We start from the raw sequence: 18,594 nt of genomic DNA on the forward strand, positions 1-18,594 counted from the left end.
ATTTCAGTGTCTGAGAAGCAGTGAGCAAGACAGCAGTGATCAACAATAATCTTAATTCCCAGCCCAGCAGATACCAGTTTAAGGAAAGAAAAAGAAAAAAAAATTATCAAACAAAGGAATTACTTGAAGAGGAGTTTTAAGGCAAAAGTATGTAAAGGTACTTAAGTTCTCACACTGGTGTTTTTCTTTGAAAAGAAGATCTAAACTTTTAAAACCAGAAGGTGCTTTTCAGAGAACATAAACAGGGAGGGAGAGGAGAGGACAAACTAAAATAACTGAAGCAGTGATGAAGTGATGAAGGACTCGACTCTGTCTTTTCAAAGAGCAGTGCGGAAATCGTTTCTGTTGAAAGCCCCCAAGCAACCACTGCTTTTGACTCAGTAAATTGATTTCTGTGAGGAAGAAGCAACCATGAAACTTCCTGTGGCTCTGGGCTGACTGAGAAGTGAGGGGTGCAGGGGCTGGGCCTGTCAGACGTGTGGTGTGACCAGAAGGAACCTGGCTGGAGGTTTAATTGAACACGTGGCTTCCTGGGGAGGTGCAGAGGAGGTGCTGCAGGGCAGGGGAGCAGCTGTGCAGATACAGACCCTGGACTGAGCTTTGCTGCTTATCAGATATCAGCCTCTCAGTCCTGCTGCACACCACATCTGGTCCCAAGCAGGAGGAACACTACTTGTCCATGTAGAGTGTTCAGTGAAGCTCCTGAAGGAGAGGGAGTTCTGCCATCTCGGTTTGGACTCGGTGGTCTTTGAGCTCTTGGTGGGTCCCTTCCAGCTCAGAATATCCAGTGGTTCTGTGACCCCACATGACCCTGGTGTAGCTGCCCAGAAGGAGTTTCTTGTAAATCACCACTAAGGACATCTGCCCTGACCTTGGATCTCTGTTGGAGACTCTTCATGTTGACTTCAAACACATTTGGGACAGCTTCTGCCTCACAAGTTCCCCTTTCCACTACTGCTGAACTGTTGATGCCACAGGTAAGTTTTGAAGTTAAGTTGGTTTATTAGAGATAAAGGGCAAGGAAAATGTGCTGTCCCTGTGCACCTGGGGCTGCCATGTCAGCAGAGCCTGGGCTGTGTCATGGTTGTGGTGCAGGAGAGGCAGGACAGGTTCGGGGCTGGAGCTGTGTCTGAGGGCTGCAGGGGCTCTGTCCCCAAGGAAGCTGCTCCAGAGCAGTGGGGGACAACAATCTGCCTTTTGCTGTGGGGTTAAATACCACTGAACTCGGGGACAGGTGGTGAGCTCATGCAGTAAAACGTGGTCAGGCTGCACTTTGTGGTTGTCTTGGAGGGTGCTTCAGGCAGTTTCCTGCTAATTCCCTGAAAACTCATCATGATGCCATGGCCATGTGCCTGGGGATTGCTGTTGATGCAGGGTCTGGAGGGTGGGAGCAGAGTTGGTTCCTGGCTCAGGCTGATGGCAGGAGCATGGAGCAGGCTGGTGTCTGTGTGAGGCTGTGCCCTTACCTGTGGGGAGCTGCTTGGGCTGAGGGGCTGGGAACGGCAGCCCGGGCCCTGCTCTGGCTCCTGTGCAGAGCTACAGAACAGCTGCTAGGCTGTGTGTTCCTGCCACCTGGCACAGCAGGAATACCTTCTCATCAGGCATATGGCACATCCAGGGCTCCGAGGTGCTTGGCAGCTCCAGAATTCCCTGGCTGACCCCGGGCTGTGACAGCAGGAAGCAGGTGGATGGGATGTTTCCTGCTACCAACAGACTTGCTGGATTCAGATATGGATATTTAGATACAGATGCCCCTAAGCCAGAGGTGCCTCTTCCAGGCCAGGCTTTTGGTAGGCTGAAATCTATAAAATGTACAAGAACAATTCTCAGTCTTTCCCTTTACAAAGCTTCTGGTGATCTGGTGCTGGAGCTGTGCTGATCAGCAGTGCTGGCAGGGATTGGGAACCTGTTCTGATCCGTGTTGGGAGGATGGGGAGTGGCAGGGGTGCTGTGGAGGGGGGATTCTGCCTCTGTGTGGAGCTGAAGGTACAGATGTTCTCCTTGGTCCTTACCCAGAGCATCAGACCCTGAACCCTGGGCTGAGGTTTGCTCAGTGAGGAAGTGCCACCAAAGCTCAGCCCCCAGCAGGGGATTTCCACCCTGGCCCCTGAGCCCAGCCTCTCTTGAAGCTTCATTGCCAGAAAAGTCCTCTTCAGTGTCCTCCAGGATGGGATGCAGTGAGTCCACGGGCAGGAGTGGCTGTGGTTTGGTGTCACCCGTTTCTGTAGGACACAGCTCAGAGGGGTCCTCAGTGATCTGGAAATGGAGCCCCAGATCAGCATCATGGTGCCTCTCCCTGTGCTCTCCCTGCTGTGTGAGGCCCCGTTCTACCTTTGCTTTGTCCTGCTCCTGAATAATGGAAGGGCTGTAAACAGATCCTGCCTGGCTCTCTGGTTTCCTAGGGGAGACAGGAAGACTTGGCCACCACGCTCACTCTGCTCCTGTCCTTGTCAGGATCCAGTGTCCAACAGGAGCTGAGCTCAGTAAGGCAAGGCCTGGGGGCTTGGGGAAGGGGGCTAGGCCCTGCTTTGGATTCCCTTGCGCCTGTCCCATCCCAGTCCCTCTGCTCTGGCCTCAACTGGGAGAACTGCTCCTCCCTGGCCCTCTGAGATGGGTGTGCCTGTGCAGCCATGGGGCCTGTTCAGAGCAGCTTTTGCACCTGGGGCTTCTCTTTCTTCTTCAGCTTATTCTAAAGCAAGCAAAAATGTGCCTTCTAGCCTCATTTCAGCCACCTCCCTGTTTCCCCTGGTCAAATATTTTGGTGAGCAGAGCATGTTTGGGTTTGGGGCCAGAGGGAGGTTTGAGAGCAGCCTTTGGTGCCAGGCTTTGATTGGTTCCTGGGCACTGGGGCTATGCTGTGGCCCTCACAGGGTGGCAGGTGGAGGGACCCTTTTTCAGCATCCAAAAACCATTTGGGACTTGCTCTATAGCACAAAGGGGGGAACTGGATGAACTGGCCAAGGCTGGGCTTGTGGCACTTGCTTTGAGGGCAAGAGGAGCCAGGATGTTTGCCTGGGCACCAGGAGCTGTGTCCTAGCTGGATTCCTTTCCTGCTCCAGGCCTGCTCGTGGATGTCCCCGGGGAGGGTCAAATCCTGCCCTAGCACTGCACCCTGAAGCAGCCTGTGAGGACCAATGGGGAATTTGGTGGCTCTCCTGCTCCCCTTGGCAGGGCAGGCTGTTCTATTGGCAGGGCTCTGCACCCCAGGGCTGTGCAGGGTGTCACAGCCCTCCCCCTCTTCCTTTCTGCGGGGGCAGGAAGGACCAGATTTCCTTCCTGTGCAGGAGTGGGGGTCAGGGGCAGCTGGTGAGAAAAGCCCTCCCCCTCCTGCAGCTGCTGCAAGCCCCACAGTCCTTCCCACCCTGGGCCACTGAGCAGCAAAGCTCTGCTGGGCTGCACCGTCCCAGCTGCCTTGGCCCTCCTGGAGTCCTCCAGCCCTGCCCAGGTGGGAATCCCAGACTGCCTTTGCTGCAGAGCAGGTGGGGTGTCCCCACTGAGCCCCTGGGACCCCACAGGGACAGAGCCACTGCCACCCCGCCATAGGAATGTAAGGATTTAAACCCAAATGATGTAGGAAAAGCGAAAGCCAGCGGATCTGGGAACCTGGGGATGTCTGTTCTGCCTTCCCAGCACCATCACCTGCTTCCTGCTCTACCTTCTCTCTCTCACAGAGGAATTCCAGGCTCCATGTGCTCCCACAGGAGCAGCTGGGGCTGGAAGTTGTCATGGGGGATTTGTAGAAGATGGAGCTTGGCAAGAGATGTGAGGTCTCTCTGAAGGTAGGAGAGGTCCAGGCCAGCAAGGAGAGAAGGGAAATGGGATCCACACTTTGTGTGAATAAATAGGGGGAAGGGAAGGTTTGGGAAGGTTTGGGAAGGTTTGGGAAGGTTTGGGAAGGTTTGGGAAGGGAAGGGAAGGGAAGGGAAGGGAAGGGAAGGGAAGGGAAGGGAAGGGAAGGGAAGGGAAGGGAAGGGAAGGGAAGGGAAGGGAAGGGAAGGGAAGGGAAGGGAAGGGAAGGGAAGGGAAGGGAAGGGAAGGGAAGGGAAGGGAAGGGAAGGGGTTTCCTCTCCATGGGGCTGCTGTGGGAAGGAGCTGATCTGGTTGGGAGCTGGGGACAAGCGATGCCATTGATGATTTATGGATGCTCCAGAGCCATGTTCCTGCTCTGGGTCTGGAGGAGGGAAGCAGTGGGAGAAAAGGCTCGGAGGGTGGAGGAGTTGGGAACAAACCAACCACAGGGCTGCAAGGGCCCTGTGTGGCCCACACTGGTTCACTGGGATGAAGGGGCTTCAGCAGGGGCTTCATTCCCAGCCCAGCTGCGATGCCTAGTGCTCCAGTGAGGAGCTGGAGTGTGTGGGGAAGCTGCGGTGTCCCGGGGCTACATCCCGGGTGGGATCCAGGTTCTGCCCTGCCCCAGGGTGCCAGGCATGCAGTTCTGGCTCTGCGGCCCCAGAGGTTTTTGCTACCTCAGCACAAGAGCTGGAAAAGAAATGGGCAAAAAGCTGTGCCAGCTCCGTGTCACCAGCTCCTGGCTCGGTGAAGTGTCAGGTTCGTGCCAGAGTTTGGGACGCTGCGGCTTGGCAAGAGCCCCCAGCGGGGGTTGCTGCTGCCCGGGGGCCTGGAGCTGCCTGCGCGGATGGAGTCGGTGGGGCACAGCTGATGCCATCCGGGGCTGCCGGTCGGCGAGGCTGTCGCAGGTGCCACGGCGGGCTGGGGACCCCTGGCCCGTCCCACGAGGGTCCCCGCCGCCCTGGCGGGTTCGGCGAAGCTCCTGGGACCGAGGGCGCCGGCGGACGCTCCTCCTCTGCGGGAGGCAGGCAAGGACTCGGGGTGGGGCTTTGCCGAGCGAGAATCCTGAGTCCGGCCAGCCCGGGGAAGTTGCCAGGAGCGAGCGCCCCGGAGAGGCGAGGCTGCCGCCCACCCGTGAGTGTCTGCCCTCGGTGGGTGCGTGCCGAGCGGGGCTGGCCAGGAGCCGCCTCCTGCTGCCGTGGGAGCGGGTGTGAGGGCAGGGGCTGGGCTGGGGGCGCCCCAGCTGTCAGCCATAGGGACAGGATCGGTGTAAGTGTCCCTCCCTGCTGGGACCTCCCTGTGCTGTGGGACACCTGAGCTGACCGAAAGCTTTGGCCTCCGGAGCCGTGTGCTGCTAGAACAGGGCATTTCCCCTCCTTTGTCCCCGTGGGACAACCCCTGGAGCAGAGAACTCAGGTACAGTGGGGCCAGGCCCCGGCCTGACTCCCGCAGCCCCAATGGCCACAATTTGCCCATGGGGGACGTTGTGCTGCCACAATTTGCAGTGTTCCCCCACCCATTTCTGGTGCTGGGTTCCATCCCAGCCCTTTCCACCCCGGGGACCCTCAGGGCGGGGCACTGAGCTGTGCTGCAGGAGAGCTGGTGTTTACCCTGCTGGGTGACACAGCCTTCGTCTGTGCCTCAGTTTCCCCCAGCAAGGAAGGGCACTCCTGGCAGTGGGAAGGGAGCCCTGGCTGTTCCCTTTTCCTTGTGCAACCGGCCCTGCTCTCCCCAGTGCCGGCGGAAGCAGCTGGAGCTGCCTGCACACCGGGAGCTTCCTCGGAGCCCCGCGGGACTGAGGCTGGGAATGGACTGTTCCTCCCCCCTGTTTGGCTCCAAGCATGTGGGCTCTCAGCTCCTCCTGGCCAGTGTCCCCACAGCAGGGTGGCTTTTGGAGACATCTGCAGTGGAGTGCTGGGCTGTGGGGAAGGTGCATGAGGTGCTTGCAGCAGAGTGGGGGGACAGGGATACTCTCTGGAGGCACTTTGAGCTGGAGCAGGAGGATGCTGCACCCCCTGTTGTGCCCACTTACCTGGCTGCCTCCATGGAGGCACGAATCCAAAGCCCAGTTAGGGGGCTAATTATGGGGCTGCACTCATTACCTTCTGTTCTGTTCTGTGCCGGTGACCCCTGTTCCCCATGGGCTGCCTGCTCCTTGGGTGAAGCTGCTGCCTGTGAGAGCTGGGGGTGCTCAGCAGCATCTTGTTTGCCATGCAGGATGGGCCGTTGGCAGCCAGACATTCCCCAGCGGCCAGAAAAACCTTTGGCCACCCAGAGTGGCCAAACGCCCAGCCTGGCATGTGGCCAGGCCTCACCCTTCCCAGCTTATCCCGTCGCCCTGGTTGTAGATCCTGGAGGTCCAGGCCTGGAAATCTACGTCCAGGGTGGCACCAGGCTGTGATGTCCCTGTGGCTCCGACAGATCCCTAATTCTGTTCCCCCCTGAGCTGGTGAGGTCCCCCATGTCTCCAGAGCTGTAAGGGATGGAGAGGCCACACTCTCTGCTGGGACCTGGACGGAGAGATTACGCAGCTGCAGGAGCCGGTTGTCTCTCCTGCGGGCCAGCACTGCCCTGCCAGGCTCTGGCTCCGTGTTTATCTCCGACTGAGCAGCCGTGTCCCTGGGCGGGGTCAGCGCTGCAAGGGCGCAGTGCCTGCCGATCGGATCGGGGCACCTGCTCGGCACCAGCCTCTTGGGGAGCTCACAACCCCTCCAAAGGACTTCTGGGCACAAAAATGAGGGTTCTCCTTAAAACAAGCCCAGCACACGCTTCAGGGCAGCGGCTCCAGAGGTGCTGTGCTCCGGTCTGTGGGGCCTGCGGGTGGGCTCGGAGCACAGCGGTGCTGCACAGCTGCACAGCGGTGCTTGGGGCAGGAAAGTGTTCAGGGCACCGTCCTAGAAAGCCCAGCCTTGGTTTGGGAAGGCTTAGGAGGGCCTTTCCTCCACGTTTGCAGTCAAAGCTGCTTTGACCAAGCCAAGTCACTGTAAACAGCTTGGATAGGGCTCAGGATGTCTGCCCCATGAGGCTGGGCACTTGCCCAGGCTCAGCGGCTTCTCTTCCAGGGCAGCACTGTCATATTTATAATGGAAAAATCCCAGGCAAACACAGGAGCCTTTTAGCCTCTTGCCACACCTCTGCTACAATGTACATCATCTCAAGTTCACTGCAACTTGCTTGACACTGTCCCCTCAGGGACACTTTTCTTGTCCTGCCAAGCAGGGGATGGGACTGGGACAGGGCGAGCTGGTGCCTGCCTGGAGGAAGGTGGGGAGCTGCTTCCTCCTCACAGCTGGAAGAGCAGCCTGGGCCCATTTGAGACCTGAGTGTTTCCCAGGTGACAAATCCTGGGGCGTTGGTGACTGTTCGTGGGGTGTCCCCATGACCCGAAAGTTTTTTCTGAGGCTCTGTCACCTGCAGTTCTTCTGCTTCCAGCTCTGGGGTGCTGCTTGGGGTGTCTCAGGGCAGCCGAGGTGTCCTGGGGCTGGTTTGGGGGGGATTTTGTACCTGGCTGATTTTGTCCTGGTCAGGTTGGGGTTTCCCTGTCCCTGCCTGCCCAAAGGGGACAGTGCACAAGTGTCCCCTGATGCCCCATGGCTGCTCACACACCTGTGTGTGCTCGGGCAGGGGGTCGGTCCCAGGGGTGTACCCAGGTGCTGTCCCACTGTCCCGTCCAGGGGGTGCTGGCTTTCCCCAGGCTGTGCCCTGATGTGTCCCCTCTCCCCAGGCCTCAGCCAGCAGGGGCCATGCGATGCTCCCTGAAACGCTCCCTCACGGTTCTGCTCGCTGTCTCCTTCCTCCTCGTCCTCCTCCTCCTCCATGGGAGCAGCCGGCAGGAACAGGATCCCCTGGAGGTGAGTCCCCAGCCAGAGACATCCCACTGGAGGGGCTAGTGGAGCATCCTCTATCCCTTCCTGCCCCACATGAACCCCAACCTCAGCTCTGCTCTCTTCCCTGCCCCCTGTCACCCCAACACCCCCCCACCTTCTCCTCTCCCTCGGGTTGCCCTGGGCAGATGGACCCCCCTGAATCCAGGAGTTGGGAGCACAGGACAGGGGCTCCCCTTCACTTCTGGGTCCCCCTCTTGTCATCCCCCCTTGCTGCATGGTGCTCTGGGGTGTGACCTGTTGCCTGTGGCTCCCATGCAGGTGCAGCTCAGGGGCCTGGCTCCCGACACGATCCTGCAGCTGCTGCAGCCGGGGGGAGCCCAGCACATCCTCAGGGACACAGCTGAGCTCTCTGCACTCCACAACATCTCCTACCAGCTCCTCGCTGGCTCCCCGGCTCCCCGAAAAAGTGAGTGGTCCTGGACCCTGAGGGTGTGCACATCTGTGTGTGCACAGCTGCACGTCCCAGCACAGACCTGCCCCCTGAGTGCTGCTGGGGCAGGGGGGCGCTGGGTCCTGCCTTTTTGGGTGGGGCCCTGCCCACAACCTCCGCAGCCTTCACTGCTCACTCTGGGGATGGAGGAATTGGGGAAGCTCCACGCAGGGTCCAAGTTTCTGCACCTTGGGACTGGGTGACTGCAGGTGTTTTGGGCTTCCCAGACCTCTCTTTGGGGGTTGCTGAGATCCCATCTCCCCGGGGTTGAGGTTCCAGTGGAGATGGTGAGCTGGACCACTGGGACAACCCCACAGTGTGGGAGGAGTGGGCCAAGCTCTTAGGCAGGTGCACAAGAAGCAATTCCCATGCAAACCCTGTGGGAAGCAGCCCAGGACAACCTGTGAGGCTGTGCAGGAACCAGCACAGGAATGGTGCTGTCCCAACCATCAGCAAGAGAAGCTGAATCAAGGCAGCCACTGCTGGGCCATGGGGAGGACATAAGGTGCCTGATCCCAGTGTGGGTGCATCTCCATGTGGTGTGGAGTGGGGAACGCTTCCAGGATGTGCAGCCATACCAATAAGCCATTTCTGCCCTATAGACTCTCTCTCTGCACTGTTACTTGCCTAGATTTGGCTTTTGTTAAGGTGTTTTTCAGGAATATTTCTTCAGTGGAGCCCCTGCCTCCTCAGCCTGCCTCTTGCTGCCATTTGGGCCAATTTTGGGCCTCTCCTGAGATGCTGAAGGCTTCAGCTTCAGGAGGGAGACAACAGCCTTAGACATGGGGTTACAACCCTGCAGGCTGGCCACGGGAAGAGATTTTTTGAGCCCTTTCATTTCATCTTGAAGGGAAGAACATCACTGTGATGATCCCAGGTCAGCCCTCTGCCTGTTCATGCCTTTCCTTTGCCTTGCAGAATTCCTGGCGGTAGGAATGGCATCCGTGCAGAGGCCACGTGGTTTCTACCTCCTGGCCACACTGCAGTCCCTGTTCAGCCAGTCCACAGAGGAGGAGCTGCAGGAGATGGTGGTGGTGGTGCACCTGGCTGACACTGATCCTGGCTGGAACGTGCGCGTTGCCGCCACCATCGCCCAGAAGTTTGCTCGCCACATCCTCCTGGGCCGCCTCCTGCTCATCCACGCTCCACCTGAGTTCTACCCCACCCTGGAGGGCCTGAAGAGGAACTTCAACGACGCAGAGGAGCGGGTGAGGTTCCGCTCCAAGCAGAATGTGGACTATGCCTTCCTGCTCGCCTTCGCCGCCAACCTCTCCTCCTACTACCTGATGATCGAGGACGACGTGTGGAGCGCCAGGTCCTTCCTGACGTCCATCCGCAGGGCACTGGCTTCCCAGGAGGGCTCCAGCTGGGCCACCCTCGAATTCTCCAAGCTGGGCTACATCGGAAAGCTCTACCGCTCCAGTGACCTTCCTCGCCTGGCTCACTTCCTCCTCCTCTTCTATCAGGAAATGCCCTGTGACTGGCTGCTGGTCCACTTCCGCCAGCTGCTCACCCAGAAGGACGTGATCCGCTTCAAGCCATCCCTCTTCCAGCACATGGGCCTCTACTCCTCCTTCCAGGGCACTGTCAACCGGCTGAAGGACGAGGATTTCCAGGCCGATGCCTTGGACCTCCCAGACAACCCGCCGGCATCCCTGTACACCAGCATGTCCATCTTTGAGAACTACGAGCCCCTCAAGGCCTACAGCTTGGCACAGGGCTACTTTTGGGGCAAAGACCCAGCAGCTGGCAGTACTTTTACCATCGTGTTCCAGCAGCCAGTCCGAGTGCGCCGTGTCCGGGTGCGCACGGGCTCCGTGGAGCGCCCGGGCGATTTCCTGCGCGCAGGGCTGCTGGAGCTGGGCCAGCGCCGCGACCGTAGCCGCGACTGCTCCTCCTACGTCCCTGTGGGCTCCTTCAAGAAGGGGACCCTGGAGCAGCAGGGCCTGGAGAGTGTCCTGCCTGGGCCCGTGGAGTGCGTGAGGATCCGGGTGACCCAGGACCAGAGCGAGTGGCTCATCATCCAGAGCATCGACATCTGGACCACAGCAGGCAATTGAGCACAACACCTGTGGCAGGATGTCAAAGCAGCTGGATTTGGTTCCTTTATTTTTCACATTGCCTTTTTGGATAAGAAATTAAGTTATTGGCTCTCACTGCTCCGTGTGTGGAGAGATGGGAACCACTGCTGTGGGCTGCAGATGGGTCTAGGAGCAGGGCCCATCAGAATGTACCTGCTGGGGGATGCCCCAATGAGCCAAGGAGGGGGCACAGGAAGGAGAAGGTGCTTGGGAATTCAGGGCTGAGCAGTAGAAAACCTTTCCTCCCGAGGAGGATGATGTACAGGACAAAGCTGATCAGCTAATTAACAAACCAAATAATTCATCAGGCAGTGGTTTGGGTTTTTTGGAGCCTCTCCACACCTTACCTGCTATAAGTTTTCTAACTTTTTTCCAAAACTCTCAATTTCTAATTCCCTTTTCTCTGATCCCATTTCCTAGCTGCTCCTGGAGGGGTCAGGAGAAAATCTGGGGGTGCTGCTCACCAAACCCTTCACCCTGCAGGCTCAGCAAGCTCCCACTGGTGCCCGGCCATTTCCCGGTGCCGATCGGGGGCGACGGCCACCAGATGGACCCATCGGCCCGGCCGCGGGCAGCGCCTCCCACCAGCGCTCCTTGTTCCCGCCTTCCAAGGGATAAAACCAAATTCCCAGGCACCTCACTTCGTGTTTTTGCTTGGTTCACACGGAGCGGGAAGGACAGACAAGATGGGGCATCCAGAAAGGCGAGGAACGCACAGAATTGAGCACCAGGGAACAAAGATAAGCCAAGGAAAATGTGACCTTGGTATAATGTGAAGCTCTGGGTCCTTTTTAGCCCAGTGAGGTGCTGAAGGGTAACTGGGGTACACAAAGGATCCCAAAAGCTGCTGTTTGGGTTTGTCTGGCTGGGTCATCTTGGAGGGCTGGATGCTCCACTAGCAGCTGTGGGCCCCAGCACGCAGGGCAGTGACTAGCACCTCTCCCAGTTAGGCTTTTAATAACAATTTCTCAGCTTCCTGCAAAGGAAGAATTGCAGTCTGCTCAGCATTCCCATGGGATAGCTCAGAGAACTCACTAACCTGTGCCAAGCAGGACCCTGCTCTGCCCATGTTCCAAGCCTGGCTCTCCTGGAGCAGGGCAGTCACTGCCAGCAGGGAGCAGTGCCACTCCTGCAGCACCAGAACCACAGCTCACCTGCTGGGCACTGGCAGGCAGATGGAGCCCCAGACCTGGCATGATGGGGTTTTTCCCCTGAAAAAAAGCCACTCAGGTAGTAGATCTTTGCATTTAATATGGAGGTGCTACACCATAAACTTCAAATATTCTCAGTGGGATCAATACACACGGCAGAACCACTGCAGCTTCCTCCACACAGCCCAAGTCCTGTCAGAGCTCTTGGAGTGTTCTGAGTGGCCCAAATGTCCGCTTCCCAGAGCCCTGAAAGGTGTTTCCAGTGCTCCAGGAGAGCCTTTGCCCCAGTTCTCTTGGACACAAAAGCTGCTGCTCACTGTGGGAGAACACCAAGGGTCACCAGTGTGGGTACAAATCAAGAGGTTTCACCCCAGGAAGTTTTTATCTACAGGTAAAGCGCAAAAATATAGAAATGTAAATCAGCTTTTTACCTGTTGGACTCTTACTGATGTAGGTACTAACAGGTTTTGTGATATTCACATGCCCAGAAGCAAGCTGCAGTCTCAGTTATGCTGGTGTAAACCTGGACAGACTCCACAGGCATGGAAATCTCTCCATTTACATCAGGATAAGCAGAAGCAGCAGTGTGCACTGGCAGAAACTCCCTCCCCTTTGTTCCTGTACTGTTCCTGTGTGGGTCAGGACCACAATGCCCAAGGACCATCAGTGCATACTGGAGGAGGAGGTGGTTGCTGCATCCTGGAGAAACATCACATAATTTATCCCACATCAAAATTCTCCCACCATTTTTATCCCAGGAGGACTCAGCCAGCTCCCAGCACTCTGCTCCCAGCCCCTGTCCCTCTGGGGTGGGCTGATAGAGTCCCACAGCAGCCAGAGCCCAGGGGCCCTGTGGCTGGGCAGGGGAAGGGCAGGGGACACGACCAGGGAAGCCTTGGGGCTGCTGCTCCCTCTGGAGATGTGGATCAGGGAGGGCTGGAGGTTCCATTCCGACGCCGGGCTGTCCTGCTGCGGCAGGGCCTAGCTCAGCATCTTGTGCCGGTCGAACACCGTCTTCCTCTGCTCCTGCACCTGCCGCTTCCAGCGCTGCTGCGCCCCCTCCACCCGCTCCAGCACCGTGTTGGCCCTGGCGCCAGGCAGGCTGGGCACTGCGGCCAGGGAGTGAGTGTCCTGCAAGGAAAGGAACGGGGCTGGACACCAGGCAGTGCCCAGCCAGCACAGGGCGAGGCAGCTGACCTGGGGAGACATTGCACCTCGAAGAACAGTGCAAGGTTTAGGTTGTTCTGGTGAAAAACCTCCTTTTCAGAGCTCCTCAACACCAGCCCCCAAGTCCTTGCCCTTGGGGATCACCCACAACTCCAGACAGAAGTTCCCAGCAGAGGAACTGCACGAAGTGTAGAGCTGTGCTGGAAACCCACTCTTGGAGTCTGCATGGAGCCACAGTGCCGAGGTGAACCACATCCCCCCACTGAAACCAGGCTGACGATAGATGGAGATCCATCGTGGCACAGGAACAAGGGCTATCCCAGAGGACTTGGTCCAGCATACTGGAGTGAGATAAACCTCACTTAACACCAGGCATTTACCATGTGCACCTGGATCTGGATCTGAATTACTGCTGCAGAGCGGGGTGCAAACCTATGACTTTGGGTTACAAGTTCATATCCTCCTGCAGGACCTCCTTTTTCAGCAGAGGGAGGCAATGGATGGACTGTGGACACTGGAGCACCTGCTCCTCACATCCGAGTATGACAGAATTGGGCCGAATAGTTTGTACTCACAACAAAGTACAAACAGGACAATCCAACCCAGTGCTGCAACTGCATGAATTTTATGCAGCAAGAAATTTTTCCTCCCCCAAAACTGGTGTGTGACAAAGAAAGAGGGAGAGAGTGGCTCTTTCTTTGCTACTGGGATTTGGCCAAATCATTTTGCCCAGGGTTTGTACACCAGTGCCCCAAAAGATGGGGTTTGAATGAAATTGTGCTCTGGACAAACCGCAACAGAGGAGCACAAGGAACAACAGCCTTGGTACAACCCAGGGCCCAGCCCCAGAGCAGGATCAAACAGCACCTCGTAGGCCAGCGTTTCAAGTATCTAGAAGATGTTTTAGCCAACGCTTAAGTTTGTCCTTCCCTGGAAGCTCAGCACCACAAAACTCCACCTGGGACACTGCACAAACAGGATGTTTGACTTTTTTTCCCCCTCTAGATGGACAAACCAAATTCAGGCCAGCTGCTACAAAGTCCCCTCTGCCTCTGAGGACAGGGCTTGCCTTGGGGTTGTTACACAGAACTCTGAATATTCCTTGTGCTTCTGCATGACATGCGGAGATCTAAATGTTCACCCGTGTAAGTGCCCCCTAAGCAGCAGTGCTGGTCCCTCAGTGGATCAGAGGAGACAAGCAGGAGGTGGCTGTTTCCCTGTCCCCCATTCTCCTGTCCCCCTGCCTGCACCCCCTGCCCCCTCACCTCGCTGTCCTCCTCATTGTGCAGGGGCTGGGTGTAGGGGTCTGGCTTGCGGATCAGGGGGTCCACGAGCACCAGGAAGGCCATATAGAGCAGCAGGGCCCCCACCACAGACAGGTAGACGATGATGATCACCTGCAGTTGAGGACAGCGCAGGGGGAAAGGATAAGCAGTGGAGATAAGAAGCACCACAGAGGTCAGGAAGGTCCTTTGCAGCTGCCTCTGATGTGTGATCTCGTTCTCATTTTGCTCACAAAAAGTCTCTTGCTCTTGCCAGGAAGCCGAGGTTGTGCCATCACTGCACAAACTGTGCTGACACTCACTGTGCCAACTGAGGGCATGTTCTGCACACAGGGGACAACAAGATGGGGCCCTGGTCAGAGATGCTTGGCACTCTTGGTCACACATCCCCAGCAAGGAGACTGGGCTCCCACACAGCTCCTCACTACCAGGAATGCCCATCTCAGGGAATCACAAAAATCACAGAAGTCACAGAATCCCTGAATCACTGAGTGAGGTTGGAGAAGATGTCTGAGATCATGGAGTCCAACCTGTGACCAATCCCCACCTTATCACCTTGCCTGGAGCATTCAGTGCCACATCCAGTGGTTCCTTGAACACCTCCAGGGACAGTGACTCCCTGGGCAGCCCCTTCCAGCTTTCTTCCAACACCCTTTTTGTGAAGAAATTCTTCCTAATGTCCAACCTAAACCTCCTCTGATGCAACTTAAGACTATGTCTTCTTGTTGTGTCACTAGCTGCCTGGGAGAAGAGGCCAAGCCCCACCTGGCTACAGCCTTCTTTCAGAGAGCTGTAGAGTGAGCCCCTGGCACTGCCACCATGTACTCGCTGTGACAGTTTCCCTTCTGAAAGAAAACTTTCTGGGCTCTTCTCCAGGAACCTTCCAGTGTGGCAGGGCAAGGGGCAGGGCACAGGCAGTGAGTGTAGTCACCCTGGGCGTGTGTGGCACAGGAGGGGGCAGGATGGGCAGGGCCTGAGCTCAGGTACCTTGATGGTGGTGGTGCTGCGCTCCTCGTACTTGCACTCGCAGAGCAGGCAGTAGGCCTCCACGTCATTGCCAGGCACTGGCATGGGCTCCACCACGTGCAGACAGTTGCTGCAGCACAAACAAACCACAATCAGCAGCAGCACAAGGTGAAACCAGTGCTCTGTGCAAGGACACTGGGGTCACTTTGTGTCCCAGCTTTCCGGTCAGGCTGATAACACTGATCTGGTGTTAAGAGCTCCCCTCACAGCCTAGCTGCCCAAAGTCCCTGGGAAAGGTTGTCCCAGCACCTTTGGCAGGGATCTGGTCCAGGTGGATAGGATTGGAGGGCACACCCTACATCTGCAAAGAGCGGTGGGTCAACGTATCATCCCAGATTCCTCAATTTCTGTTCAAAAAAATGCCCCTGGCCTGGGTTGAACATCACCCACCAAAGCAGCTCCCTCTGCAAACATACAGGCACGGAATCCCTTCCTCAGCATCAGCTGGGAACTGCAGAGCCTGGCTGGCACAGACCGACCCTGAGGCTGCTCACTCACTCACCAGTCCTTCTGGGACACATTCTTGTTGTAGATGTGCCCACTGATGTTGCGGTACGGGGGGCAGATGCACTTGCAGCGAATGTCCTCAGAGCTCTGCAGGACACAGGAGCCATGTGAAGGAGGGGACACAGCTCTGTCCCCTCACACCCCACCTCTGCTGTGCCCCCACACACGGCTCGGTGTCACCCACCTTGCTGGCCTGTGCTGGGGGACACAGGACACAGCCCAGCAGCACCAGCAGCAGCACGGGGCTCACGGAGTTCCGGGAGCTCGGGGTGAACATCCTGGGAGCCTGAGGGAACAAAATTCACACCCAGGACAGAGCATCTCAGCTGAGTGCAGCCACAACAAGGTAGTCAAGAGAAATTTTTTGGCCCACTTGCCTCTGTTTTGCCCAGGAAGAAGAAGTTTGTTCCTGAATTGCAGCTGATGCCAGCCAGAAACAACACAGATCCCAACAATGCGCCTGTCAGAAGAGCTTCCAACTGTACAACCCCACACCTAAACTACACCAGCCCTGCAAAAGTATTGCTGATTTCCTTACAACTGGACTTGCAGAAAACCTCCTGTTCATCTCTTATTGCCCTGGAGCCCAGCTACAGATATTTTGGTGCTGACAGTTTTGCTTATTAAGAGATGCAGAACTAGGAGCAAGAGTGACCTAAAGCAGTACATTGGGGCCCCCCCGCTGCACTGTCATGAGTGGTAAATCGTTCATCTTCTGACACTCAAAAGTCTTGCTGCTGAAGGGAATTATGTATTTTCCTGTCATGAGCTATGGGAAAGAGGTGGACTATTCCTAAGTATTCCAAATCAATTCCTAAACCTCCTTTATCTCAAGATACCTGTTCAGTAAATCCTGATTTTAAAATTACTTCAAGCTGGTAGCTTGGTGAATTCATTAACGCATTCTGCTACATATCACAGAATGGTTTGGGCTGGAAGGGACCCTAAAGATTATCTCCTTCCAACCCCCATGTGTTTGGATAAAGTTGTTGCAGAGATGTGTGCTTCCATAAATCCATAATATGAATTTATTCCCTGTGCCACAAAAGGCAAGTTTGCCTTGGTGAGGCTGGCGTTCACCCTCAGAGAGAAAAGGTGGAGCAGGTGTTGGGGGACCTTGGGACAGCAAGGAAGAGCTGTTTCAGCAGAGGAAGGGGAAGGGAATTTACACCTCCATTAATCAGCTCCCAGGTAATCCCACAGCTTACTCCAGGTACTTGTACTCCATCACCTGACCTGATTCCACTGGGATTTAAATCACTGTGATATTCTGTTCCCTTTGCTTTATCTTATGTCAACACCTTAAATTCACATAATGGATTACAAACAAGAAGTTCCTTTCTTCTTTATCTAGACAAAACACCAGCAACTTCTAACAAGCTGCCGTACCTCCAAAATGCATTCCAGTCCTATCACCTCATCCATGATTTATTAAGGTTTTGCACCACAGCTTCAAAAATCTCCTCAAACAATGATCCTTTCCAGGGAGATATCAGGGGTTCAGATCTTCATCACACATCTGGGTGACAGGACTGATCTGAGCTGCCCAGTGCACGTTCCCCATTTTAAGTGGGTCTGGACTTTTGTCTGAATTCTTAACACAACAATGGGGCATGTACCATCGCTGGACATGCAGTGCCCAACTATCAGCTGAGTTTAGAATATCTGAACAACTCAGAAATGTCACTTTTAAAAACAGGAGGAGAAAACACGTGATCTATTATACCATAAACAAAAACTTAGAACCTGGGCAGAATTCACGCACCACGAACTGCAGAACACCCTTAACCACACAAAAGATAATCAAGGCATATTTATCAGCAATATATTTGACAGCAAAGGGATACATGCACACATGCCTTACAGCTATTTCTTCCAGACCATCAGCCCGGGCCACAGCAGCCATGCAGCCAAAACCAACATCTGCCAGAGCAGGAAGCACAGCAGAGGGTGCATGGTTGAGGTGAAGTTCTCGGGGCTGTGAGTGTGGCAGCTCCCAGGATGAGCCCCCACAAAAGGCTTTCCAGAGCATGGCTGCGCACAACCACCCCCTCTTCTCCCTGGGATTGCCCAGTAATCCCCTCATCTTTAACCTCCCCCTCCCTGCAAGTGTCCAAGGCCAGCCTGCAGGGCCTTGGAGCAGCCTGGTCTCGTGGGATTAGTCCTTGCCCACAGCAGGGGTTGGGACTGGATGAGCTTTATGGTCCCTTCCCACCCAAACCATTCTGGGATGATTCTGTGAACATCACATGGAGCACTTCTAAGACTCCAGCCCGTTTCCCTCCCCGGACCTGTGCTGGAACCATCCCCGCCCTGACCCGGACCCAGGGTAGGGCCGGACCCCTCAACTCCCGCCGAGGGCCCGGGTGCCCCCTCATCCCTCCAGGGGCTTCCACCGCCCGGTCCCACCCGGGATGCCTCCGGCAGTGCGGGCCACCACCGCCCCGCGAGCCCCGGGTCCTGCACAGCCCCGCACGGTCCCGCCCCGCGTGCGGGGAGCGGAGCAGGGCCAGGGCCCGATGCCCTCATCCCCCGGCCATGGCCATACCCAGCCCACATCTGCCCCTTACCTGCCCCTTACCTGGCCCTGGCTCCGGCCCGAGCGCGGCCCCGCCCTGCAGGCCCCCGCCCGGCCCTCCCCGTGTGCCCGCTTGGCCGTGGAGCGTGACGCGCGGTGACGGACAGCTCCGCTGGCCAATCGGAGGGCAGCAGCCCGGCCGCTGCTGAGCGCGGCCCGCGGCGCCGAGGGGACGCGGTGCCGGCGCCGGCCGTTGCCGTTGCCGTTGCCGTTGCCGTTGCCGTTGCCGTTGCCGTTGCCGTTGCCGTTGCCGTTGCCGTTGCCGTTGCCGTTGCCGTTGCCGTTGCCGTTGCCGTTGCCGTTGCCGTTGCCGTTGCCGTTGCCGTTGCCGGAGGGGCCTTCGGCTCGGCCGACGTGGCCCGGGCAGCTCCCGCCTGGCTTCCCGGGGCAGCACCCGCAGGGCTGCGCCGCGTCGTCCTGGGGCTGATACGCGGGATAGCCCCGCTCCTTCTCAGCCCCTTCTCACTTCACATCCCCGTTCTCCCCGTACAGCCCCTTCTCCCGTCACACCCCCAGCTCTCCCGTCACGGTCCCACTCCCCCTAATGCCCCTGTCTTGCTTCACAGACCCCGATCTCCCCTCACAGACACTCCCACACCCCCCCCCCCCCACCCCGCTCTCCCCTCACGGCCCCGCTCTCCCCTCATGGCCCCTCTTCTCTCGCAGTCTGTGTTCCCCTTCACACCCCATTCTAC

At 57.1% G+C, this 18,594-nt stretch overlaps 2 protein-coding genes across 7 annotated transcripts; one reads left to right on the forward strand and one right to left on the reverse strand.

The window, feature by feature from the left end:
- The first annotated feature begins 2 nt into the window (after positions 1–2).
- On the forward strand, positions 3–10,496 carry LOC134430416 (alpha-1,6-mannosyl-glycoprotein 4-beta-N-acetylglucosaminyltransferase-like). Of its 5 annotated transcripts, none has more exons than XM_063178058.1 (5): positions 3–977; positions 3,672–3,779; positions 7,514–7,640; positions 7,935–8,082; positions 9,025–10,496. In XM_063178058.1, the coding sequence occupies exons 3-5, from the start codon at positions 7,533–7,535 to the stop codon at positions 10,164–10,166; spliced, it is 1,398 nt and encodes a 465-aa protein (XP_063034128.1). In that variant the 5' UTR covers positions 3–977; positions 3,672–3,779; positions 7,514–7,532; the 3' UTR covers positions 10,167–10,496. The 5 variants fall into 5 exon arrangements, with proteins under 5 accessions (XP_063034128.1, XP_063034129.1, XP_063034131.1 ...); XM_063178059.1 differs by lacking the exon at positions 3,672–3,779 and having other exon boundaries at positions 3–157; positions 775–977; XM_063178061.1 differs by lacking the exon at positions 7,935–8,082.
- A 922-nt stretch (positions 10,497–11,418) lies between these two features.
- On the reverse strand, positions 11,419–17,977 carry TMEM9 (transmembrane protein 9). Of its 2 annotated transcripts, none has more exons than XM_063178064.1 (6): positions 17,903–17,977; positions 15,506–15,607; positions 15,317–15,408; positions 14,776–14,884; positions 13,771–13,902; positions 11,419–12,469 (listed from the first exon to the last, which is right to left on the reverse strand). In XM_063178064.1, exons 2-6 carry the CDS (start codon positions 15,596–15,598, stop codon positions 12,320–12,322), a joined length of 576 nt encoding a protein of 191 aa, XP_063034134.1. In that variant the 5' UTR covers positions 15,599–15,607; positions 17,903–17,977; the 3' UTR covers positions 11,419–12,319. The 2 variants fall into 2 exon arrangements, with proteins under 2 accessions (XP_063034134.1, XP_063034135.1); XM_063178065.1 differs by having other exon boundaries at positions 17,892–17,956.
- Between the last annotated feature and the right edge of the window lie 617 nt (positions 17,978–18,594).

Source organism: Melospiza melodia, chromosome 28 (assembly GCF_035770615.1).
Source record: "Melospiza melodia melodia isolate bMelMel2 chromosome 28, bMelMel2.pri, whole genome shotgun sequence".
Classification (NCBI taxonomy): domain Eukaryota; kingdom Metazoa; phylum Chordata; class Aves; order Passeriformes; family Passerellidae; genus Melospiza; species Melospiza melodia.

Coding starts and splice junctions, on each gene's coding strand:
- LOC134430416 (XM_063178058.1), top strand. CDS start 7,533: ATGCGATGCTCCCTGAAACGCTCCCTCACGGTTCTGCTCGCTGTCTCC. Junction 7,641..7,934: donor AGGAACAGGATCCCCTGGAG/GTGAGTCCCCAG, acceptor GCTCCCATGCAG/GTGCAGCTCAGGGGCCTGGC. Junction 8,083..9,024: donor CTCCCCGGCTCCCCGAAAAA/GTGAGTGGTCCT, acceptor TTTGCCTTGCAG/AATTCCTGGCGGTAGGAATG.
- TMEM9 (XM_063178064.1), bottom strand. CDS start 15,598: ATGTTCACCCCGAGCTCCCGGAACTCCGTGAGCCCCGTGCTGCTGCTG. Junction 15,409..15,505: donor CCCCAGCACAGGCCAGCAAG/GTGGGTGACACC, acceptor TGTGTCCTGCAG/AGCTCTGAGGACATTCGCTG. Junction 12,470..13,770: donor ACAATGAGGAGGACAGCGAG/GTGAGGGGGCAG, acceptor CTTTCCTTGCAG/GACACTCACTCCCTGGCCGC.